This window comes from Furipterus horrens, unplaced genomic scaffold (assembly GCF_987537825.1).
Source record: "Furipterus horrens unplaced genomic scaffold, mFurHor1.1.pri manual_scaffold_11, whole genome shotgun sequence".
NCBI lineage: Eukaryota > Metazoa > Chordata > Mammalia > Chiroptera > Furipteridae > Furipterus > Furipterus horrens.
Genome location: NW_028327181.1, coordinates 4,533,652 through 4,558,482, shown reverse-complemented (window position 1 = coordinate 4,558,482; position 24,831 = coordinate 4,533,652). Strand labels below are relative to the sequence as shown.

General features: G+C 55.3%; 1 protein-coding gene across 1 annotated transcript in view; it reads right to left on the bottom strand.

Moving 5' to 3' along the window:
* Positions 1-24,831, bottom strand: part of CUX2 (cut like homeobox 2) — an 80,173-nt gene that overhangs the window by 7,034 nt on the left and 48,308 nt on the right. Inside the window, exons 4-17 of the mRNA XM_090292036.1 lie at positions 24,450-24,584; positions 21,473-21,596; positions 19,492-19,568; positions 18,556-18,622; positions 17,519-17,567; positions 13,330-13,434; positions 10,330-10,521; positions 10,177-10,235; positions 9,627-9,675; positions 9,437-9,536; positions 7,909-8,577; positions 7,026-7,127; positions 2,378-3,162; positions 1,454-1,613 (exon numbers count right to left, since the gene is read on the bottom strand). Of these exons, the coding sequence (XP_090148162.1) occupies positions 1,454-1,613; positions 2,378-3,162; positions 7,026-7,127; positions 7,909-8,577; positions 9,437-9,536; positions 9,627-9,675; positions 10,177-10,235; positions 10,330-10,521; positions 13,330-13,434; positions 17,519-17,567; positions 18,556-18,622; positions 19,492-19,568; positions 21,473-21,596; positions 24,450-24,584 (2,673 nt within the window). The remainder of the gene's footprint in view (positions 1-1,453; positions 1,614-2,377; positions 3,163-7,025; positions 7,128-7,908; positions 8,578-9,436; positions 9,537-9,626; positions 9,676-10,176; positions 10,236-10,329; positions 10,522-13,329; positions 13,435-17,518; positions 17,568-18,555; positions 18,623-19,491; positions 19,569-21,472; positions 21,597-24,449; positions 24,585-24,831) is intronic.

Below are 24,831 nucleotides of genomic sequence, written 5' to 3'. Positions count from 1 at the left end.
AGGCATTTTTTCTGTGAACAACTTGGTCAAGAACCAAATTGTTCGAGATGGGAGGTGTTTGAGAACCGAGGTGTGACCGTGCTGAGAAGGATACGGCATCGCTTCAGTGATATTCCCACCCGAAGGGCACGGCCTGAGTCCAATCACGAGGGAGCCTCAGACCAAGCCGAACTGAGACACTCTACAAAATAACCAGCGTCACTATAATTTCTTCCTTGTGCCGGATCCCTCCCTTACCAGGTGACAACAACGATGATGACGATAATAAAGCTTCCGTTTATTGAGCACTTACTACGTGCCCAGCCTAGTGTCACATGTTTTCAGCTCATGATCTCAAGTCACCAGAAACATGTCTAGGAGGTAGGTGAGGGACCTGAGGCTCAGAGAGACTCAAAATACATGCCCCGGGCCCCACAGTGATTAGTGGCAAAGTCAGGGCTGGAGCTCAGGTCTGCTGACACCCACATCTGTCCCCTCAGCCACTGACTATGATTTCCCAGAAGGCAGACACCTCAGGTTAGTCATGGGTGAGTCCTCAGGGATTGGGGGGCAGGAGGTGGTGGGTCGTCTGTTGAGTAAATAAATTCCAGTTGGGACCCCTGCCTACCCTGAGAGATACACAGTGGGGCCTCCAGGTTCTGAGTAGCTCCTCATAGCCCCATGTGCTGGCAGACCACGTCTGGGGTCTCAAGGAATCTGCGGTCCCACCTGATCCCAAATTGGCTGATCCTGGACATAGGGGTGACATCCCTGTGATCCTGAGATGTGGTTTTGTCCTATGGACCGAGCCCCAGCTTACAGACAGGCAAACTGACTGCACTGAGGTCCGTGACTTTCTTTCTTTGGCCTCAGTGGCAGATCCGATGTCCTGTCCTTGAAGTCATGCCCACTCGTGGCCCGGGCGGGCACCCCACTGGTGTGTGGGCACACCTGCCCATGGTCATCCAGGGAGAGTCTCCCCCGCTGCCCCTTCTCTCCACTCCTAGGCTCTTTGGCTTTGGGCAACTCTGGGCCTCAGTTTCCTCAGGGAAGCAAAGTCCGAACTCCACCTGCCTGCGTATCATTAGCGGATGGGCAACAGCTGCTCAGGGCCCTGCGCGGAGGGTTCTGAGGGTGCACGCTGGGCCCTTGGGAAAAAGATGTCAACCAGCTATTCTGACCCGGCAGAGGGTGGGGCTCCAATGCAAACTGTTTTCCATTTGCTCTGGCACCACCTAGAGGTTTAAAACCAGTGACCCACGCATCCCTCCGATTGAAGGAAGGATGAAAGGGGGCAGGGACACCAGGTAGGAGCGCACTGCAGTCTTCCCAGGGAGCCATACTGGGGGCTGGAGAGAGAGACAGATGCGGGCAGTGAAGCAGACGCACGTGCCGCCGCACCGAGGGAGAGTGGGGGCTCTCCGCAGTGCTGGGGGCTGGCAGCACCCCTTGAGAGAGCCCTGTGGGCACTCACCCTGGGAGGCACTGGGCTGCTGGCTGACGGCCTGGCCGAGCTGGTCTGAGAGCCACAGCTGCATGCGGATGAAGGGCTCCCGCCCCTTCTGTGTCAGCTTGCTCCACGGCTTCGGCCGGGACAGCATGTCGCTCACACTGCCCTGTGACAGGCCCAGCACCTGGGGATGGGTGGGGCAGAAAGGGTGTGTCAGCAGGCCCCAGGGACACAGGCCCTCCCCTCCCCTCTCCCCCCAAGGCCCTTAGGCACCACTGTTCACTCTGTTACCTGTGAGGCCAGGGCTGCCTTCATTTCCCAGGTGCCTGGGCTGTACCCCCATCTGCATTACCCTTCCTGATTTCCCTACGTGTAAAAATCCAACCTAGCCCTTAAGACCCCTCAAGTGCCCCCTCCTCCAGGAAGCCTTCCTGTGTCTCCCACTTAGGTCACTTTTCCCTTCTATGGGCTCGCCTGTTTGTCTGCTCCTCTGCTATGGGCAAAGGTGATATTGAAAAACTACTTAACCACTGGTACTGCAGGGGCACCAACCAATCAGGAGACCCCTGGCTGGGCTGAACCTTAACCGCTTTAGTGGCTGGACCAGTGGAGTGAGGGAGTATCCTGGAGGAGCGGGACTCGCTCAGTGGTTGTTTTCAACCAGATAAATATGCTTCACTGAACTAACGACCACAGAACTGAACGTCAGCCTTGCCGTGGCCCCTGATTCCCACAGGTCCCAGGGCCAGCTACATATAGAAAAACGGACTTCTGGGGTTGCAAAGACTTGGGTTCAAATCCTGCTTTTGCCCTGTTCTTGCTCATACACGCTTCTTTCCAGACTGCAAGCACAGGGGGCTGGATCTTCAGGTGGTCCCCTCTCCCTGGGTCCCACAGCCCTGAGCTTCCTGCCACTCCTACCCCCCAACGCCGTTGTACCATCTTCACCTTCTCCCCGAAGATCCTCTGGCAGATCCCATTCTTGGCTAGCTTCTCCTTGACCTGGCGTGTCAGCTCCAGCGTGTCCACCTCACGATACATGTAGAGCTCGTACTGCTCTGGGGTCAGGGGCGGCACAGTGGGCTTCAGCGTGCGGGGCACGTATGCCGGGTAGTAGGCCAGCCTCCCTCCACTGCCTGACTCGGGGCCGCCCCCCTCGGCCTTGAGCTCGCCCAACCTGGGGGGCTCATCCTCACCCCCTGCCGCTTCGTCCTCAGGGGCCATGGGGGCCTCCTCCCCACGGGGCCAGGCCCGTCCGTTGGGCTGGCCAGAGTAGCTGGAGGAGGAGGAGGAGAGGGAGGGTGAGACCGAGGTGTAGGGGCGGCTGAGCAGGCCGCGGTCTGAGGCCCAGTGCTGATCAAAGTAGCCGGCATCGCCGATCTCTGACTTGACCTTCCGGATGATGCTCTGCACAAAGGCAGCGGGGGACAGGACGGTGAGGGGTGTCTGTGTGGCACTGCTGCTGGTCCCCCCGCCACCGCCACCGCCATCCTCCTGCTTGACGTAGGTCGGGGCTCCATTCTGGCTCACGGCCGCCAGTGAGGGCCGCTCCGGGGGTGAGGGAGGCACTGAGCGGCCCCGGGGGCCTGCCTCCATCTCCAGCAGGGCCTGCTGCTGTGCTTGCATCTCCCGGCGGGCCTGCTCCAGAATGTTCTTGATGGCATCTTCTGAGGTGCTGGCAGAGGCGGTGCCATTGGTGATGCTCAGTGGGGCTGTCGCGTTCTTGGGTTCACCTGCGGGGTGGATGACAAGGTGGCGAGAAGCCCTTCGTCAGGACACGGCTTACGGGGTGAAGATGGCCACAGCATCAGTATTTATACCAGCAAAATGTTGGAGGCAACTTCTGTGTCCACCAACTGGGGATTGGTTAAGTAAATTACGGCCCATCTGCACGGCAGATTATTAGGCAGCCATTAAGTCAGGTGGGTGATAAGATGTAGCATATGTGCAGAAAGTACTCACGGGAATAACGTAATGTAAAAAAAACACGTGTCTTTTATATATGCTATGATCCATCTATGCAAATGTCCAAAGACAAGAAAAATACAAACTCTTGCACACAAAAGAGGCTGCTTCATTTATTCTAACAGCAAAATCACGGCACAAACCCAAATACCCATGGAGGAGAGAACAGATAATAAATAGTGATAAGGACACACAATGGAATACTATACAGCAATTAAAAAGGAAGTCACTGTGTAAAACCACACATGAATCTTAACGTAATCTTGAGTGAATATAGTAAATGCCCCCCAATCGTTCACTTTCAGAAGGTTAATTCTGTTACGTGACCTACTTCGATGAAAACAAAGTGATACATGTGCATGGTAGGGAGCTAAGGAAGCACAAGAAGTTAAGGTGGGAATATAAAGATCCCTCTGATCTCCCTCCCAGAGGAAAGTACACGACATAGTCTCATGTATTTCCTTGGTTTGTTTTCCAACTCCATGCACGGGATGATCACATTTGGCACAGGAGTGTAGCCTGGCTTGTCCCCATTTCATGTCAACATGACTATTTCCCCCTATGATTAAAGGTTCTCTTGCCCCGGCCAGGTACCTCAGTCGGTTAGAGCATTGTCACTGATACGCCAAGGTTGCAGGTTTGGTCCCTGGCAGGGCACATACAAGAATCAGCCAATGATGCATAAACAAGGGCAATGACAAATCGATGTTTCTCTCTCCATTCTTATTTTTAAGGGCGGCATGCCCTGCTGAAGGGATAGTCTCTGCTTTACTACCCGACCCCTGCTGGACACTTAGGGTGTTTCTAGTTTGTCACTATTGTGACAATGATGAAGGAAAATCTTGTATAAAGATCCTTGTGCCCAATCTGGGCATTCCCTTCGACTCCCAGAAGTAAGCTCCCCTGTTGGCACTCAGCCACACTCATCCCCCGCCCCCCGGGGTGGGGGGGCTGCCAGTGGCTCTCTGCTCAGTAACGATTTGTGTCGGGTCCGGGGCCGTAACCTTGGCCTATTTCCACTTGCTGAGCTCTCCACAGAACGCTCAGTCCTGGCCCACTTGTGCGAACATTTCCCTCTGCTGTGACATGGCCCTTTTAATCTCCCTGCTGCCTCGCTTCTAAGCCCCAGTCGAGAGAGAGAGCCCTGTACAGGGAGCCAGGAGACCTGGGCTCTCCTTTGGTCTCTGGAACTGTGGGCATGGCTCGTCCTGTCTGTTTAGCGGGAGTGTTCGATTGGACTGTTTCTCACGGTTGTTTTTCCTCCAATATGGTGTTTCACCCACATCTGTAACCTGTGTCACGCACACAGCAAAAGTTCACGGAATGACTGCCTCTCTCTTGCTACAGGAGTTGAGCAAGAAGAAATTGGTGTATACACAGGAGGGGCTCAGTAGACTATATGGGAGGGGCATTGTAGGGTCCTAGCAGGGGAAGCCCTCCCAGGGACCAGGTGGAGGGAGGGCCCTTGTGAATTTGGTGGCTCCCAGCAGCCCGCAGAGGCCTGGAATCGGGACATTTGCTCTGAGTCACCACCAGGGGGCAGCAGATGTTGCGAAAGAGAGTGGGCGCGCTGAAACCTGTCCTAAGTCAGCAACTGTGTTATAACCGTGTTGAGCTACGCTGTGCTGGGTGCCGGTCTGCAGCTCGGACCCTGGCCGCAAGAAGCCCCCAGACCAGTGGGAGGGGCGGCCGCATCAGCAGGGTCATTTGTAACACAAACAAATGCAACAATAGAGACATAATAATGGTAACGTTAACTGTAAGAATGGCTAACCTTTCAGGGGCACCTTCTATACGCCAGGTCCCAGGCTGAGTGCTCACCAGGCCTGATCTCATTTGACCCTCACACAATCTTAAGAACTATTAACACTGTCCTCATTTTACAGATGAGAAAATAGAGGCACAGAGAGGCTAAGTAAACTTGCCCAGGGTCACACAGCTAATAAACAGCAGGGCCAGAATTTGCAGCAAAGCATATCTGGCTCCATTGCACCAAGCATATATATAATACTGGGGGATCCAAGGAAGGGCAGCATCCAATCCACCTGTACAGGGGTGGGGAGCTGCCTGGAGGAGGTGACTTCTAAGTTGAGTCATCAAGTATGAGTTGGCAGTCAGGTGACAGGTGTCCGGGATGAGAACGGCATTAAGGCATGAAGAGGAGAATGGTTATAAATAGTTCATGTAAGAGATGTGGAAGGATCAGGGCGGGTCCGAAGACCATAGGCCTTGTGGAGGAGTTGGGATTTTATCCTAAGGGCCACAGGGAGCCATGGAAGGATTTTGAGTAGTGACACGATGATGTGTGTGTTCTAGAAAGATCTCTCTGGTGTCTGGGTGGAGTGGGGTCTAGAATGTCATTGGCAAGACTGATGGAGAGACTATTACAGCCGTCCCAGCAAGTGACAACGGTGGCTCACCAGGCTGGTGGCAATTGGGGTGGGGGTAGACAAGCCTTAAAAAACTCTAAAGAGGGTGAGAGTCCCCTGGATGGGTGGCTGACTGGCTGCCACGGGTGAGAAGTCAAGGATAGTCCCTCACCTCTCCCTGGGTTCCTAGCACCATCTGTGACAGGTTGCCAGCCCTGAGGGGTGACTTTGAAGAGTGAGTGAGGGGCAGGGGAAGACAATGAGTTCCGCTTCAAACATGTTGAGTTTGAGATGCCAGTGGGGACCCTGATGGACATGCCCCGCGGTTGGCTTGTGGCTCTGAAACTCCTGAGAGGCAGCCCCTCAAAGACATCCACGCCCCCATCCCGGACTGGTGAATATGTTACCTTACATGGCAAGGGGACTTTGCAGATGCGATTGAAGTTAAGAGGCATGAAATGGGGACACGGTCCTGAATTATCTGGGTGGCCATACAGAATCCCAAGGGTGCTCACAAGAGGGAGTTGGGATGAGAGAGACTTGAGAGGCTGGGATGATGGACTTGGCAATGGAGGCAGGGGCCACAAGGTGAGGAACAGGGCTCCTGGAGGAGCCTGAGACAAGAAAGTGCACTCTTCCCTGGAGCTGCAGAAGGGACGCAGCCCTGCCGACCCCTAAACTGGCCCTGGGAGGCCGGTGTCGGCCGCCCGACCTCCAGAACCGTAAGAACACGTCTGTGTTGGTTCCAGCCGCTGAGTCTGTGGCTCACAGCGGTACCGGGCGGTGAATCCTGCAGCCCCTGGGAAGGCGTGGACAGCGCAGCCTGAGAGGCAGGAGGAAGCCGGACCGGTGTCCCCTTGGGACTCAGAAGGTGCATTTGCAAGGCGGGGACACTGACAGTCGGGGTGAGGACACTGACCAGTGCTGTCAGAGCTGTGTACTGATGGCGACGTGCCCAGTGGTGCTGTCCCACACGGCCACCACGTGTCACCTGTGTGATGTTGCTAGTGTGGCCGAAGAAGTTGTCATTTTACTTAATTTTAATTAATCTGAGTGGACACAGACATGTGTGGCTAGTAGCTTCAAACTGCACAGCATGGAGCTGGCGCTTCCCAGGCCTAGAGCTTGCCTGGCTGCAGACTGGGAAAGAGGCCAAGAAGCTGGAAGCCCCTCCGGGTGCCCGACAGGAAAGGAGGGGCTGAGACTCGCCTCCTGCTCAGAGCTGGCTCCAGAGGCCGCAGGCCTTTGCCTGCCACACTCACCGCCCTTCTGTGACTCGATCTCCTTCTTGGCCTGCTCCAGGATGCTCTTGATGGCGTCATCCGAGCCCGTCTCCGGCGTGCGGATTCTTGGGGTGATACTGCCTGGAAGAGGCAAGGAGGCATCTGTCATGGGGACCTGCATGTTGGGGGGCAGTCCCTGGAGCTGGGTGGGGTGCATGGCTGGCCCCCTCCTCCCAGCGCCAGGGGAGTGAGGGCCAGACCGTGAGTGTGAGTGTGTGTGGCAGGACCGGGGCTAGGGACCTACCAGTGCCTCTGGCTTGGAGGAATAGCAAGAACGACAATGATGGCAGCTGCGGCCACAGCGCACGGTTCTCAAGCAGTTACATGTGCTTTATACTCACGTATAAAGGCTGATGGATGGGGAGGCTGAGGCTTAGGAACCACAAGAGAGCTCCCTGAGGTCACCCCAGGGATGAAGGGCAGAGCTGGGGCAAACTCAGGTGTTGGGAGGTCAGAGCTTGGGCCCTTCATATGGATCAGCCTAAAAATCAAGTTCAACCAGGTTGGTGGTCACCCAGGCCACTCAATGGATGGGTAAACTGAGACTTCAAGGTGCTCAGGGGGTACCTGCTAGGGCAGTTCCTGAGACCCAGCCTTTTCCCACCATTATGGAGCTGCCCCATGAGGGCCAGGCAGGGGGAAATGGGCAGGGCAGCCACAGGCCTCAGGAAGGAGGGAAGGAGGATGTGTTTCCTTATTTTACAGAGGGGAAAAGTAAGGCACAGAAAGGCAGAGCCACTTGCCTCAGGTCACACAGCGGGAGGCGGCTGAGCCTGGCTCTGAACCCAGAGCCTGAGGTCTCAGACCCCTGCCAGCCGCTTGCCTGGCCCGGCCATGGGAGAGGCCCGCGGCCGGCACTCACCTCGCTGCCGCACCTGGATGGTCCTCAGGGCCAGCACGTTCTGCTCGTCCGACAGGAACTGCTTCATTTTGATGAAGGGCTCCTTGCCCTTCACCGTGAGCTTGCGCCAGGGCTTGGGCCGGGCCAGGATCTCGCTGACTGAGCCCTGGGACAGCCCCAGCACGTAGTGGCCGAACACCCGCTGCCCGATGTTGTGTTTCAGCAGCTGCTCCTTCACCTGGAACGCGATCTCCGCCGTGTCCAGCTGCTCCTCGTCGGCGCCGGCCCCAGCCGTGCCGCCCCCGCCCCCGTCAGCCGGCTCGAGGCCCCCGGGGGGCTCAGGGCCAGGGGCAGGCGTGGCAGGGGCCACGGGCGGCTTGGTGCCATAGAAGGCTGAGGGAAACACCAGCAGGCTGCCTGCCTCTCCCTTGAATGCGGCCGGGGGCACCATGTGCTTGGACAGCAGTGTGTCCCCTGACAGTCTCTCCCCTGAAACCAGGCTGGGGAAGGGGGACAGCGAGAAAGTCCGAGGGCCATCGGGGCCCAGGCTAGGGCCCAGCAGGGGCTGCCCGGGGCCTGGGGACAGGGGGTCTTCCGGCCCTGGTGGTGGCGGGAGCTGCGAGGGAGACGGGTAGGACTGCTCCGTGCCCAGAGAGTCCTTGATGGAATCTTCCTCGGATGGGTCCTCCTCTAGAGAGAGACAGACAGACGGAGGGAGGGAGGAGAGACAGAGAACGAGAGACAAAGAAGCAGATGATGATGGGAAGACAGAAACGGGGAGAAATAATGGGACACAAAGGAGACAGAGGCAGAGGGACAGTGAAAGAGAAACAGACACAGAGACAGAAATTCAGAGACAGGGAGAGGGAGGGAGGGGGAGGACAGGAGAGGGAGACAGAAGTGCTAAAGGCGTCCAGCACTGACACTGTTTCTGCAGCAACCCCGCCCCCATTCTCAAATCCCTACCCTTCAAGGCCTGGTCCAATACCTGTTCTGGGGAGCCCTCCCCCCGCCATGAAGAACATTAGCTGAGCACTCGTTACAGGCCCAGCTCCTTGCCTGTGGGTGGGTAGTTTGGATTGATCCCACCCAGCAGGAGATCCCACTTCCTGGGCGCCTGTCCCAACTGTACCCGCCTCATCCATGAAGTAGGGTCCATCACTGCCCCGTTATTCAGATGAGGAAATGGAGGCAGCAGAGTTTGGCTGGGGCCATGTGAATACCCTCCCTGACCCCTGACCTCATCCTACTGCTCATGAAGGCCTGGGGCTGAGTGGAGCTTTGGGGGGCATCTGGAGGGCCTGAACAAGCTGTATGTCCTTGAGTGTGTGTGTGGCCTTCTTGTGGGACAGCTGCCAGCTGGCGGGGCCGCAGATGGTGCCCGTTCAGTGCCCCGCACACAGCAGATGCTCAATCAACGTGCTCCCCTTTTCTCCATCACCCTCCTGCCTAAGTGGAAGGCAGTGGTCCGTGGGCATGGAGGAGGCCAAAGGCCCACAGCAACCCTGCCCCTCACTGCCCCCGAGCCCCAAGAACATCCCCTGCCTACCAGAGCTGGCCAAAAGACCAGGCTTTTCCAGCAGAAATTTCTGGGTGGGGAAGAAGGCCTCCTTGGCCATGAGCAGCGAGTCCTCGGGCTTGGCCAGGCTCTAAGGAGACAAGAGGCCAGGCTGAGAGGGCCTGCCTGGGGAAGGCTCTCGGGGGCAGCCCGCCCACGGGGAGGGTGGCAGGGCGCTCACCTGGGGGAGGCTGCAGGTGCTGGAGGCCAGCTTCATGGCTTTCAGGATGCTGCCGGGGGAAGTGGGGCGAGTGTGAGGCCAGCCACGCGCCCCCGGCTTTAAGAGAGGCCTTGGGGAGGCGCTTCCAGTGGGGCATCTTCCCTGATTGAGAACTGCCCTCCTCCCGCCCCGGACTCTGCATGACGCTAGGCTCACTGTGACAGTGGCCTTCAGGAGCGGGCACGGGACCCGGCTCTGACATTCCCGGGAGGGGTGCTGTGCTATCCGACTCCCACGCTGGCCCACGTGAGCTTATGCGACCGATGCGTCCCCCTCTCCCGCCAGCCACACCAGCAGCAAGGCTGCCTTTCATGCGCTCCTGCAGGCAGCTCTTGATGGCAAAGGACCAAGCAGGACACCCGAGGTACCAGTGGCAAGGAGACAAGGGCCCCATAAAGTGGAGTGTGGTGAGAGGAAGGGGAGGGGCTTTGCCAAGGGCCCTGCCGCCTGCCCAGGGACCCCCGGCCAGGGAAGAGGGCTGGGGGTCTGTGAGCCTCACTCTGCCTCATACCTCAGCTCTGTTTTAATTTCTTCATAGTCGGACTGTGCCTGGAGCCTCTCTTCCAGCTTCTAGAGGAGCCAACGAAGATGGTGAGGCTGGGCTGTCCTGCCCGGCGGTGCCACACCCACCTCGCATCTGCCCACCTCCGCCCCCAAGACCTGCCTCGATGGCCTCGGACTTGGCCGAGAGCTGCCTCTCCAGGTCGGCAATCTGGTTGGCGGAAGCCTCCTCCAGCTCCTGCAGGGAGTTCTGGAGCTGCTGCACATCCTTCAGCAGCCGCAGGATCTCCCGGTCCTTGGAGGCCAGCGCCGCCTCCAGCCGCGGGCCCGAGCACAGGGCGAAGTTCACCTTATCCTGAGGGCAGAGCAGGGCTTTGGGGGGCAGCAGGGCCGGCCTCCCCTCCCCCGAGTCCCTGCGCTGAGCGCCCCAGAATGCCTCGGCCCCTCTGACACGTCGGTGGCTTCCCTCTTCCAGCCTCCGAGCCGGTCCTCAGGTTGGACCTGCCAGCCTGGGTGCTTTCCCCTCTTGTCTTGAAACTGAACAGGTGGGAGGGGCAGGGAGCAGGGAAGGTTTTCTGGAGGGAGATGTGTCTAGCCCATCATGAAGTTCAAGAACACGTGAGGGATTTGGAAGACTGCTTGGCAGCACCCACTAAAGGGGGACACGTGCGCTTCCGCTCGTTGGTGGATGTGCAGGGGACATGCAGGCCTCTGTGCACCAGGACACCTGGAGGGAGTTTCATGGCAGCCCGCCGGAGACCTCCGGATGTCCATCAGCAAGAGACTGTGGACAGACTGTGGTATATTCCCACACGCAGTACTGCACAGCAAGGAAAACGAATAATCTACAGCTACTCCAACACAACGCGGATGATTCTGCGATATAATATGGAGCAAAAGCAGCCAGGCCCCAAGGGTTGTGTGTGCTGTTCAATTAGGATCAGATACAAACACGGGCACAACCATCTGTGCTGTTAGAGCCCGAGGGGGTAGCCCCTGGGTGGGGCACAAGGGGGCTTCTTGAGGGCCAGGAACATTTTACTTGATCTAGATGCTGGTTACGAGGTTTGCTCATTCTGAAAGAGTCAATGTGCTGTACACTTATGATATGCACATTTTCCTTATGCATATTGTACAGTAAGACACTTGTTAAATAGGAACAGCAACGGAAAAGGGAAATAGCTGGGTGAGGAAGTGCTGGGAACAGGGTGCTCCCAGCGGAGGGAACAGCACAACGGCAGTACGAGACCAGCAGGGCTGGACCTGAGACTGTGGCCCCTTCCTTCTCCCAATCTGCCACCAACCCCAAGCCCCACTGCTTCTCTAGGTTCTAGGAAATGGTCATTTTGTCCTGGATGAAGATGAAGAGGTTGCTGTTTGAGGGAACCTGAAGTCAGGCAGATTTTTGAGCTCAGTTACAAGTGAATCTAAGAAGCAACATAAAAACAAAACAAAAACCCACCCCTGCCAACCGCCGTATTCTTCCATGGAGATAAATGACAATTAAAAAAGGAAGCGGATGCCATTAACACATTACGTTAATTAGCATCGAGTACCACTGTTGTGCTCAGAAAAGCTCGCCCCCAAACCAGCGAAGTTCCCTGTGGCTGATTAGCACAGGCATTTGCTGGGTTCCACGGGGGTTAATTAAAAACCATCAGCAAACTTTCTTGTAGGTATTTGTGTGGGCTCTCTTTTGCGGTCACGCTCTGTGTCGTGCAGACATCCAGGCCCACAACACGTACACACTGCCTCCCGGGGCACAGACACAGGGTGACACACCTATAGCACATAGCACACACTGCCACACACACCTGCCTGGAAACTCATGCTGACACGCACACACACAGAAATACACAGGCATCAAGGAGACACATTGTATGGACATCACCAGATCACCAGACACACAGAGACATGTATGGGCTCAAAGAGACCATATGCTCTTGTGGGCAAAACCCCAGACACACCCAAACCACAACAATAACAATAACAACAACAATAATAATAGCATAAAACATTTACTAAGCATAGACTGAGCCAAGTACCATTTTAGGTGCTTTACATGTAATCCTCTCAATAATCCTACCATGTAGATCTTGTACAGATGAAGAAACTGAGATACAGTTAGATGAAAGATATAGTCATTTTCCGAAGGTCACAAATAGACACACATCCCAATATTCAAACAGAGAGGCAGACACAGACATACGGGCCTCTGCATCAGGGTGTCAGGTGAGGTTAAAATCATGTCGGTCGCTTCAGGTTCACAGGTGCAGATAGCAACTCACCCTGGAGCAGACCTGTTATCATGTAAGGAATTGTGACCTGAATGTCTTGTATGCAGAGATCTGTAAGCAGGTGGACCAATTTTCATAAGAAGCCCAAAGCTTTCTGAGGGGAGAGGGACAGAGGGCTAGGCTGGGGTGGTTCTGACTAAATCCCTTGGCAGAATATGACCCTAGGACCCCAAAGGGATGCCAACCAGGAGAAGAAAGAGGCATTAACCAACCAGGCTTAACACAGACACGCCGGGGTTAATGACAAGATTGGCTCTTCACAGCATGTGGCTGTTTGGGAAACCACCCTGGAATCACCCGGGATGTTTTTGGGAACGTTAACCTCAGATCTTGATATGTGGCCCCACTTTGGTCTGAGTCTAGGAGGATGCCATGCATTCACCAAGCAGTGTGAGCCCAGTGGCCAACAGTGACACCCGGCGGCAATCACCAAAACTGCACTCCAGATCTGTGGATCAAACCCACCGTCACACCCCGTCCTGCCCTCTTGCAGAGCAGGCACCTGACAACAGGAATGACCCTCTCTGGTCTGAGTAGGTTCCTGGCGTTTCTGGACAGCTGGGACTAAGGGGACCTTCGAAGGAAGGCACTGGCCTTCCAGTTAATCAGGATATAAGACAGCTTGAGCTTGAAAAGTTAAAAGAGCTGGGGCTGCATTTGTACCCTTAGCTGGTGAAGCAAGTCATAGTAATTACGTTTAACTACACAGTGACCTTGGCAATGAAGATGCTACACCCGCTGTAAGCAGAGAGACCCACACAGCCGCATGCACAGTTCCACACAGGTGCACGCGATCAACCTGCCTATTCACACCCACAAACACGGCCTTTCTCGACCCTTCCCTCTGGCTCTCCCACCATCCTTACCCCACTGGGGCCCTGGGGGGAGCAGCAGGCCAGGCGGATGGAGCTGTTGACAGAGGCGAGTTGTTCCCGCAGACTTTCCACCTCCCGCTGGGCAGCCTCAGCTCTCTGGGGAGGAGAATGGGATGAGCGGGGTGAAGAGGTGAGAGGGGCCACAGTGGGGGTCACCCTGGCCCCACAGCGTCACCCTGCATCATCTCAGGCACAGGCCAGGCAGGCAGGACGCTGAGAGCCTGGGCTCCTTCTTTCGGGGTCTTGGACGCTTGACTTGACTTTTGGTTCCCCCAGGGTTCTCAGGACTCCAGGAGGAGTGGTCATGCTCCCAATCTGCCAGGGCAGGAGGGGAGAGGCTGTCTTGATGGGGATGAAGTTTTCGCACACTTCTGCACCACTTCCGCCTGCCAAGCAAACCTCAGGCCTCTCTGGTCAGAGGGCGACTTTGTCCCCAGCTCCCACTGAAATCCTGGATGGGACACTGGCTGAGGTGGCTTCCAGCCCACAAGCAGATGCAGGCCCCTGGGCTAGTGCCTCCCCCTCCCTGGGTCTCAGTTTTCCTTCTGTGAAACGGGTGGAGGGGGGGAGACCCCCCCCCCCCCCCGCAGAGTCTGCTGAAACACTTCTGACTTGGGAAGAAGCAGTTTATTGAATTGCCTCTATGGGGGGATCGTCACTCTTCAAACACTTCTGAGGGAAAACGCTTGGGAGGAAGCATCTAAGCATCAACAACCTAGCCTTGTGGCTTTGGAGAGAAATCTGTACTTTGTCACCACCTGGCTGTGTGACCTTGGGCAAGAGATTTCACGTCCCCAGCTTCAGTTTGTCTATCTGCAAAGTGCGGATTATGAAAGCAACTATCTTCTAGGGTTGCTTTTTTTAAGTAAGTGATTTGGTAAAACAACTCATTAAGCATCTTAGCTTGGTGCCTGACACACATAAATGTGTCTATAACTAGTTAGGTTTACTAACATCAACAGGGTATGTGAGATCTTGAGCCATTGATTGAAAAATTAACACAGCTGCAGCTTTATTTTTACCCTCAGCTGGGGACACAGGCCACAGTGGTTATTTTTATCTTACACACTGATCTTGGCAATCAAGACGCTATGCCCACTACAAAGACGGAGACCCACACACGTCCATGGGCACACTTTGTTAATTCATTTTTTAATGGATGTGTTTATTTGTTTACTTATTGGTATCCTGCCTTGTTCCAGAAAAGGTTCAAGTCAGTTTTGTTTTGGGCGTATGGGGTTGCAGAGAAAATATTTTCGTCTCTGCAGTTAGGGCTTTCTGAGCAAGTGACTGACTGAAACTCGGGATCTGGGCTGAAAAAGCCCAGGAGGTCAGTTTATGACTGGTGAGCTTGACAGCGCCACAGATTTACCTCCCAGAAGGTATGTGTTTACAGTTCAAGGGGGAGATGAGACCCAGGCTTTGGAGACATCCCCTCGGCTGTAAAGCTGGGCTTCCAGCTCCCAGCTCCCGGTCTTATCTTCCCCCGAGAGAATCATTTGCATTTCAAACGCTAAAAACCCAGGACACTTCCTCCTTCTGTGCATCATGACGCCCAGAAGATAAATTCATCTCCTGCTCTCAGAGGTTCCTCTCCTACATAACCACCCTGATCCCCGTTTCAGGGGTTCCTTGCCTATAGTACCAACATGGTGACCTCTGGATTTCACCTCATCACCCCAGGTAGGAAGTGGGGCAACCTGGCAGGGTTATTGCTACATAAGTAATATTATTGATTTGCTCCGCTCCAGAATCCCCTTGTTCCCATTCAGGATATTAAAAACTTAGTATGATGACATTTATTTTCTTCTCCATACTTTCTATAATGAGCAGGCTTTAGTTTTATAATCAGAAAAAATAACATTAAAAATGCTTCCTGCCCTGGCTGGTGTGGCTCAGTGGATTGAGTGCCAGCCTGTGAACCAAAGGGTCGCCGGTTCGATTCCTAGTCAGGGCACATGCCTGGGTTGCGGGCCAGGTCCGCGGTTGGGGGGTGCATGAGAGACAACCACAGATTGATGTTTCTCTCTCTCTCTTTCTCTCCCTCCCTCTTTCTCTAAAAATAAATAAAATCTTTAAAAAAAAATGCTTCCTATTTAAACTACTGTAAGATCCTGCCCTGGCCGGGTGGCTCAGTTGGTTGGAGCATCATCCTATACACGGATTTGATTCCCGGTCAGGGCACATACCTGGGCTGTGGGTTTGATCCCCAGCAGGGGTGCATACGGGATGCTTCTCTCTCTCTCTCTCTCTCTCTCTCTCTCTCTCTCTCTCTCTCTCTCTCTCTCTCTTCCTTCCACTCACTCTCTAAAATCAATAAACATGTCCTGGGTGAGGATTAAACAAACAAACACTCTAAGATCCCTTTTCTTTAGCCTATTTGACTGGCAAAGATCTAAAAGTCTGACGCCACACGGTACTGGCGAGGCTAGAGGGAGATGGGCCCTCTCCTGCCCGCTGGAGGAAGTGTAAGTCAGCACAACACCGTGAGGGCAGTGGGGCCACATCTGCCAAATTACAGATGCGAGTCCCAGCAGCCCCACCCTGGGATCTACCCGACAGAGGCTCGGGTACGTATGAAGTGACGTCTGTACGTGGCTCTTCCCTGCAGCACTGGTGACAGTGGTAAAAGGCTGGAGACACCATAAAGGACCACCAACCAGTCGGGGGCTGGTTAGACCAGTGGGGAGTCGGGGCCTGCAGCCCGCCGCCCTCGGCAGGTTTCTGTGAGTCGCGTTTTACCGCACACGGCTGTGCTCATTTGTTCCCATCCTGTCCGCGCTGCCACTCTGAACAGCAAAACAGAGCCATGGGACAGAGACCTGCGAAGCGGACATCATCTGGCCTCTGAACCTTTGCAGCAAGTTTGCTGTTCCCTGGGTGCATCCCGTGGTGTCACACTACACAGCCATGCAGCAGAAGGAGCTGCTTTATATCCAAACACGGAATGAGCCCTAAGAAGTGGAGGCTCAGGGTCACGAGGGTGTGGGCAGTGTGCTATTGTTTTTGTTTAAAAAAAGGGGTAAAAGTAAAATACATTCATGGGTTTGTGATTGGAGCTCTGGAAAGAGACTGTGGGGAACTGGTATTCTGGGATGCCCTCATATACTTTTGGGGTTCTGAACCAGGTAAGTGGATTACCTGTTCAAAAAGTTAACCTGAAAGTGCTATTCTTGCCCAGGTTTCCTCTGCAGCAGGGCCCCGCCTCTGCAGAGGCTGGGGTGCCTGCCCAGAGACAGCGCAGGGGCTTCAGAACCCCGTGGGTGTCCTCCTCCTGGGGCCGTCCTCAGCTGCCCCCAGGGGAGTGACCCCTGTCAACGGCTGGCCCCTCCTGGCCGTGACCCCCGCTGCTGCAGAGATGTGGTGGGCCATAGGATCTCAGACTGGGCCATGTGGCCAGGCTTCGCTGCCTTTCCGAGTCCTGCCCGGCTCTGCCCACCAGATGGTTATACCCTTGTAGCCAGAGGAAGGCAGGAGAAGAGACTCCGTTTATAAACATGAAAACTGAGACTGAGGGAGACCAAAGGGCCTGCAAGAACTCAGGCTGGGACTCAGAGATAAGGCCCCAGGGACAGCTGGGGCCATGCAGTGCTTGGCTGACACGGCTGGGGTCAAGTGGGAGGCTGGAGGAGACCCCAGGTGGGGAGGGAGGGAGAGAAGCAGCCCCAGGCCTGTCCCTCGGCACCAGCCCCTGGTCACTCAGTCTGGCTGGGACAGACCTGTGTCCCAACTTGGCCTGGACACAGACACCTGTCAGCTGGGATGACTGGACACTGCTCTGACTCCCTCCTGCTGTCCAAAGACACCTGGAGTTCTCCCACCTGCTGTGCAGGCCGCCCCCCAGCCTTTGCCCAAGACATGTCCTGTCCTGGGATGCCATTTACAGTCTGGACTGATCTGTCAGGCCCCAGCTCCACGGCCCTCCCTCCAGGCGTCTTCCCTGACCCCCAAGGCTGGGTCAGGAGCCCCTCCCTGACCATCACTGCCCAGATCATCCTATTTCTGGGTGTTCTGTCTGTACCCCGCTCTCCCTCCTCCGGGAGCTTGGGGTCCCAGACATCTCTCAGCCCTGGCACTCTGCATGGCCTGGAATTCAATAAATACCCGCTGAGCGGAACCTCCTCCTCCAGGCCCGAGACCCCACCGCGTGCGGAACGGCCCCCAGCACATGCCCCCTCACCTGATTAGCTTTCTCCAGGTTGGTCATGATCAGGCCGACTTCATCTGCCCTGAGACAGAAAGAAGAGGCCCTGAGGAAGGGATTCTGGCTTCTACCAGCGCCCCTGTCCATCCTGGGGCCCTGAGCCCCTGCTTGAACCCAAGGGTCTTGAAATGGAGGACTGAGGAGGCTGCCTTCTGCCCCTCCTGCGGAGAACCCAGGCCGCGGGAGGAGAACCCGGCCGTGGGGAACTGGGAATGGGGCCTCTCATCTCTCTCGGGGGTCCGCTCACTGAGGCTGCCACAGAGCTACACCTCCCACCTCGCCCCTGCTGTGCCTTCTGCCTGGGGTGCCTGCCTCCAGAGAACAGGCTTGTGCTTCAAAACCTGGCTCTGAAGCGTGATCCTAGGAGCTTTCTCTCAACTACTCCATGGTGGTTATTCTTTATTCTGCAGCTTTCCTCCCTGTAGCATTGGGGCAGGGGGTGGGGGCCACAGGAGACCTGTCGGGGAGCATGTGGTGACTAAAAGCCACATGTGCTTCATGCTTGCTCAGGGTCCTCCTCTGCACAGGCTCTCCCAACTGCTCAGAGCACCCTTTCCAGTGTTCTTCACGTGGCCACCTCCTGCTCACTTTTCAGGTCTCACTCTGCAAGTCACCTCCTCAGGGAAGTCCTCCCTGACTACCCTGGGTTAACAGGACCAACGCCCCCCCCCGCCCATTATTGCCTGTTGCTCTTCCCAGTTCTTCCCTTCACAGCATTCCCCATGTGCCCAGAATGCTGTTGGGCACACAGTACATGCTCAGTAGTCTCTGCGAATGAATGTATTTATCCCAGGAGGCTGGGGTGAGGCACAGGCCCCTGCCCAGTAGACCCTGCCTAGCCTGCGACCCAGAATGTCATTTAGAGTCTGTGGTGCATAAGTGGCACAGCAGTGACCAGTGAATAGCTATATGCCCTTGGGGGTGGGGAGCAGAGGGTGCTTAATGAAATGGCTGCCTCGGGCAGAGCCAGAAGGAGGCGGCCCGTCTGGGAGGGTCAGCAGGTGCCCGCTTACTTGGATGCTGCCTCCTCGTCGTATTTCCGCCGCAGCTCTAGCAGCTCCGTCTGTGTGGCCTTCAACGCTGGGAAAAAGCAAAGAGCCAGGGTGAGGCTGCCCACCCCCAGGGAGGTGGAGCCCACTCCTGCAGGGCCTGGAAGGCAGAATGAGGTCCAGGGTAGTAAAGGAAGATCTTTTTTTTTTTGGTTAGAACTGGTGACAGGTAGTGTTTCCTGGCCCTAGAGGAGCTTCAAGCTGGTGGGAAGCCTGTGGAGTGGCTGCGGTGGGGAGGGCCGATGAGATTACTCTATGAATCTCAGAGGGCCCCGGTCGGGGGGCTGTGTGTCCCATGGCCTAGGTATGAGCCCTCCAGCACCCCTGGGTCACTCCAGGACCAGGGTAGGACCATCCACCCACAGTTCAACCACCCCAGGTCTGGCCCTGCCAGGTGAGGAAGATGGGGAGAAATAACAAATTCAACAGATACAAGTATATGAATGAGTATTATAATAAATAAGGGATTTCTCATACAATTCCACATTTCTGATTTCTCGGGGAAATTGAAGGGATTGGCCACACGGGGCTATAAGGCAGTACCTGGCTGGTGCTCAGCAGTGGCCACTTCTTTAGAAAAGGCTGGCTTCTCCAGTTTGCCCCAGACCCCACCCTTCCCTACTGTTCCCCTAACCTGACCAGCTTGGTTATGTGCTGGGCCACTGAAGGCTCTGTTTGCCACCCCTATTTTAATTCTACCTGAAACTTTTCCCTCCACAGTAGTATGGCCTGCTGGGTAGTGTAGGCCTGTCCTTCCCCTTCCCAAACGCCTTTCTTGCCATCTTGATTCTAAAACACCTGAGCCTGTGTTCACGGTGTAGTGCCCCCTTCTCCTCCCCTTCCTGGTCTGACAGGGCCAGGGTGCCGGGCGAGAGCCAGGGCCACGTGCCACATACATACCTGAATGTAGGACCTTGATCTTTTCCTCTGCCTCCCCCAGTCTGGCTGCCAAAGTGATTTGTACTTCTTGAAGGCCCCTGCGGAGAGACCACACCTGCTAGTGCCAGCTCCACTCCTGTCTGCATGGGCGAATCTCGCCCGGCCAAACCCCGGTCTCCTATCCCCTTGCCCACTCCCTGTAACCTGCACCTCTGTCTTCCACACAACACAACACATTACTCAAACTCGACAGTCAGGCACTTGGCTGCCCTGCTGTTTTGCTGACATGTGGTCCCATTATGGCTGGCCCTGTGAAGTTTCTGGCTGCATTTCTGGGGGGCCTGCTACAGCCAGCAGCCTCGCCTCTCCGGGCCTGTCTCCTGGTCTAGGACGAGGGGTTTCTGAGGGATCTGCCTCAGTGGGTGCTGAGATCAGCGTGTTTCTCAATACCATCAGGTACCCTTACTGCCTCCAGGCCGCACTTTACCCTCCCTTTGGCAGGAGTCCGGGATGCCCATCCGGCCCATTGGGGCCCAGCTCAGGTGTAATGTAAGCAGAGAAAGAGGGGCACTACCTGGACTGGTGGAGGGCTGAGGCAAAGCTTGGGCCTTCTGTCATCAGGTTCAGAGACTTGAGGGAGGGGCCCCTCTCCCTGGGCTCTCATGTCCTGCCTCTGCCCCCTCACTCACTCCACCCCAGCTGCATCTGTCTCCCTGCTGCTGAAGCACACCAGCCATGCTCCTGCCTCAGGCCCTTTGCACAAGCTATTCCCTCTGCTTGTTACACCCTTCCCTGTCTCCCACAAGGCTCAGCCCCTCGCCTCCTTTCCACTGAGGCCTCTTCCAGCGTTCTATGCACAGCGTCAGCCCTCTGCCTACGCTGCCCTGCTTTGTTATCCTCACAACCCCTGCCACCATCATCTAATACACCATTTATTCTATTTATATTATTCATTTGTGTCTTCCTCACTAGAAGAAAGTAAATTCTAGGAGAGCAGTGTTTTGTACATTTTATTCACTGCTGTGTCTCTAGAACAGTGACTGGCACATAGGAGGTGACCCCATAAATATGTGGAATGAATGAACTAGAGAGTAAACGGAAGGATACATGCAACGACTACCTACAACTGCCCTAGGAGGACCCCAAGGATCCCGATATTGTTACCACTGCACCAACTGTGAAGACAACTGTTTGCTGACACACATTCCTCTGTGTGGGCGCCCCGCTACACATGTGCGGGAGTCACCTCGTTTCACTCCTGGGGCCGACTAGGCGTTGATACCCCCTGTGACGGTCAAGAGTTCTATGTCTACGTGGTTGCGCTACCACACCCAGTTATCCAATCACACACGAGTGCAGGTGTTGCTGTGAAGTATCTTTTAGGTGTAGTTAACATCTACAATCGGTTGACAGTAGTAAAGGAGGATACTGTGATCCCTCACTTATCACGGGTATTACGTTCTAGACCCCCTGTGATAGGTAAAAATCCAGGAAGTAGGAACCTTACATTTATTTTAGTATTTACTGTACAGTATCGCAAAATCCTGCGATATAGCAAAAAATCCGCGATATAGAGAGGGACTGCTGTATTCTCAATAGTGTGGTGGGCCTCATCTAATCAGCTGAAGTTCCTAAGAATAAAACTGAGGAAGAAGTCCTGCCTGAGGGTTTCCAGCCTGCCGACAGCTCCACCTCTTCAGACTTGCTGGCCCCAATTGTGTGATTTAAGTCCTTGAACTACATCTCTGAATTAACTTTAAAAAACCCTACTGGTTCTGTGTCTTGGCAGAACTCTGATACACCACCATCAGCCTCCTTTTCCAGATGGGGAACGGAAGCCCGGAGAGGCGACGCCACCTGCCCAGGGCTGGCCACTGAGCTGCGCAGGCAGGGCTCAGACGCAGGCCTGCGCCTCCACCTCCAGTCTGCACCGGGGTGACTTCCCTTCCCTCCTCCCAGCCAGGTGGGGCAGCAGGAGCCCGCCCGCCCCTCCCCCACTCACTTTTGTTTCTCTGCCTCATTTCTCTGCAGCAAAGTTTCTGTCAGGAGGGCTTTGCTGGGAATGCCCTGGAGGCGGCTCCCCTCGGTCAGCGTGGGCCCAGCTGGAGACGCCCCCTCTCTCTGCTCTGGAGGAAGGAACAGACGGAAAAATACCCATTGCTGAGAGCCATGTGACAGCCAGAGCCACTTTCTGCAAACCAGATGGATCAGAAGTGCTGTGAGAAAAATCAATTTCCCAAACTCGGCGTTGGAGAGCGCGCAGCTGGCAGGGCCTGTGTCCCTGAGGCCAGCAGGTAGCAGCCACCGCGAGGGTGTGAGCACAGAAGTCAAGGTCCCATCCTGCCAGCCCCGCACAGCACACCCGGGGGCTTTTTTGCCCTCTCAGATTGTCCCTGCCTCCTCATCCTCCTTATTTTTATTTCAAGTCATGGTAAAATACACAAAACATAAAATCCACCCTTTTTAAAGTGCACAACCCAGTGACATTTAGTATACTCACAATATGCACTAATTCCAGAGCACTGTCACCACCTAAAAGAAAACCTGTCTCCATTAAGCGGTCACTCCCCTGCCCCCTCCTCCCGTCCCTGGCAACCACTGGTCTTGCTTTCCGTCTCTGTGGATTTATGTGTTCTGGACATTTCATACAAATACAATCATAACATACACCCTTTTGTGACTGGCTTCTTTCACCTATGATGTTTGCAAGGCCCACTCGGGCTGTAGCCCGCGTCTCCCTTTTGACAGCGGAGCAGTAGTCCATCTTTTGGAGAGGCCACATTTGCTTTTCCGCTCATCAGCTGATGGCCATTTGGATTGTTTCCACTGTTTGGCCATTGTGAGTAGTGCTGCTAATTCACCCCGGTGCACATGCTTTTGTTTACGCCCCTATTTCCAACTCCTTGGGACAGGAGCAGGATTGCCGGGTCACAGGATAACTAGGTTTAGCTGACTGAGGACCTGCTGCACTCCCCCTCCACCGCCAGCACACGTGTGGCCGCGCAATCAGCGCCTGCCTCAGGCAGGGACCCGGGCCGGGCCCACGCCAGGCGCGCCTACCCATCGCAGGGATTAGTGCGTGCCTTTGGCCCTGCATTTGTTAGGGGGTGGGGGGAGGCGTGCACAGGGCCCAGCCGTGGAGAGCGGCTGGTTCAAGAATTCCAAAATCTGGGTTCCTGACCTTAGATCCCAGTGACTCGGTGAAGCTCTGTCCTGGTTATTAAGCTGCTGTGAGCTGGCACAGGGGGGAAGTGCAGAGCCGGGCGGTTTGCAGGGCCAACACAGGGGTCAGGACCTGCCTAGTTCTCTCTTACCTGCACACACACACGCACACACACTGGGAATCTTCCAGGTGCTGAGTCATGGCGGTGAACAAAAAGACAAGGTTTGACCATCATGATGCAGAATGTCCTGTGTCCTCAAGAGAGACGCAGCCTAGGGCTGAGGTCAAGAGCCCTTGGTGTGAATCCCCATTTGGCCACCCGCTGCCTCTGAGACTTAGTTTCCCCATCTGTAAAATGGAGCTGGTGACACCTCAGGTTGAACCAGGAGACAGCAGGATGCTGTATGAAGGGCACATGACACGGAGCAAATGCTCTCAAAAGGCAACAGTTTCGATAACTATTATTCTTATAGAGGGATGACCCAATTCCAGAGGAACCTCAAAGGGAGAAGTGACAGTCTTGCTGGGGAACCACAGAGGTGCCTCCATGTGAGCTGGGGCTGAAGAACTGCCAAGTCCTGGCTTGCCGGGGAGGAATGGCTGGAAGGGCATTCTGGGTACAGGAACAGAGTCAGCGAAGTGCTATATTTTATTCACCGTAAGTCTTCCCCAGAAGACCCCTTCCAGGACCAGGCACATAGGGAGGGAGCTGTGAAATGGGCAAGGAGGGAGAGTGGACATTTCCGGAGAAGTGACTCTGCATCCAGCTTTCATTTGACTGGCCTAAGTCCATTTTATCTCCCCAATAAGCCAAATCTGGCCCACCACCTGTTTTACAAATGAAGTTTTATTGGAACACAGCCACACCGACTCATTTAGATATTCCTGTGGCTGCTTTCACATACCACTGAGTAATCTTCCAGGTAAGAGTTAAGTCCTACTCATTCACCCCTTAGTCAAGGATCCCTACACCTGACTCTTCCCCTTTTCACTGATTATTTCCCCAAAGCCTTTCTCACCACCTGAAATCCTATGTATTTTACTAATTTATTGGCTGACGATAGATGGTCAGCACCACGAGGGAAGGGATTTCTGTCTGTTTTGCTCCTGGCTGGGTCCCCAGTGCCTAGGACAGTGTCTGGCAGCTCAGTGAACATGGAATTCAATGGTCACCAACAGCTTTCACTGCATATTTGCCCCCTGCCCACAGCGATCTCCTACTTCACCTACCAGACGGAACCACCATGCTGAATTTTGTTCATCATTCTCTGGTTTTTAAACATTTCAATCACAATGTACATGCACCTAAACTTATTTTTAGTTCTACTGGTTTCTTGTCTCATCAGGGGCTGAGGCAGTGCTATGCTCGCCACAGCCTCCTGGCACACAGCCAGGCCACATTTCCCAGCCTCCTTTGCAGCAGGTACCGCACACGACTTTTTGGCTAGTGGGATGTGGCTGGACCCCATAAGCTTTGGTAGGACCCCCCACGTTCCTTCTCTGCCTGCTGGCTGGTTGTCAGTGTTCACTGCGACACTGGATGTCACATGTTGAAGATGGCAGGAGCACCACAGCCTGAGTCCCTGAGTGACTGTGTAGAGCAGCCCTTGCAATTCCCCTTCAAATACATGAAGCCTCTGGGATTTGGGCCGGGTCTGTGTCAGCAGACATGTCCCTTAACCCATCCTGTACCTAAAATGACAAAAAGCAAGTTCCCTGCACACCCCCTACCCCCAGCCCCATGGCAGAGTCTGGCTGCCACAGACCCACAGACCAGCTGTTTATTGTGGGCGTCCTGTGAAGGCCTTATCAGTACCTTTAGGGCTGAGGAAATCAGGGTGCCTCTTCCACGAAGGGTGGAGGTCTCGCCGCGGTGGCCCGCTGGGGTCGAAGCTGGGGGGCTGCAGTCTGTCGCCTAGGCTGCGCGTCGTCTCAAATACAGGCACGGGGTCTGCAGAGAGAGAGGAGGACAGAGGTGGGGGTGGGGGTGCCTGGTGGCTGTGGGATGGCCAGGATGAGGCCACGGGGCCTGGAAGGTCTCTCCACGGGGAGCTGGGGTGGGATGTGGGAGACAATCCACAGGAGCTCCCTGGAGCTGCTCCGATGGCTTAGGGCAGCAACATGGGTTTTCTGCTTTATGAGGGAGCAGGCTTTTCCAGGCGCTGGCACAGGGGAGCATGTGCTGTCCCCACGGGGGT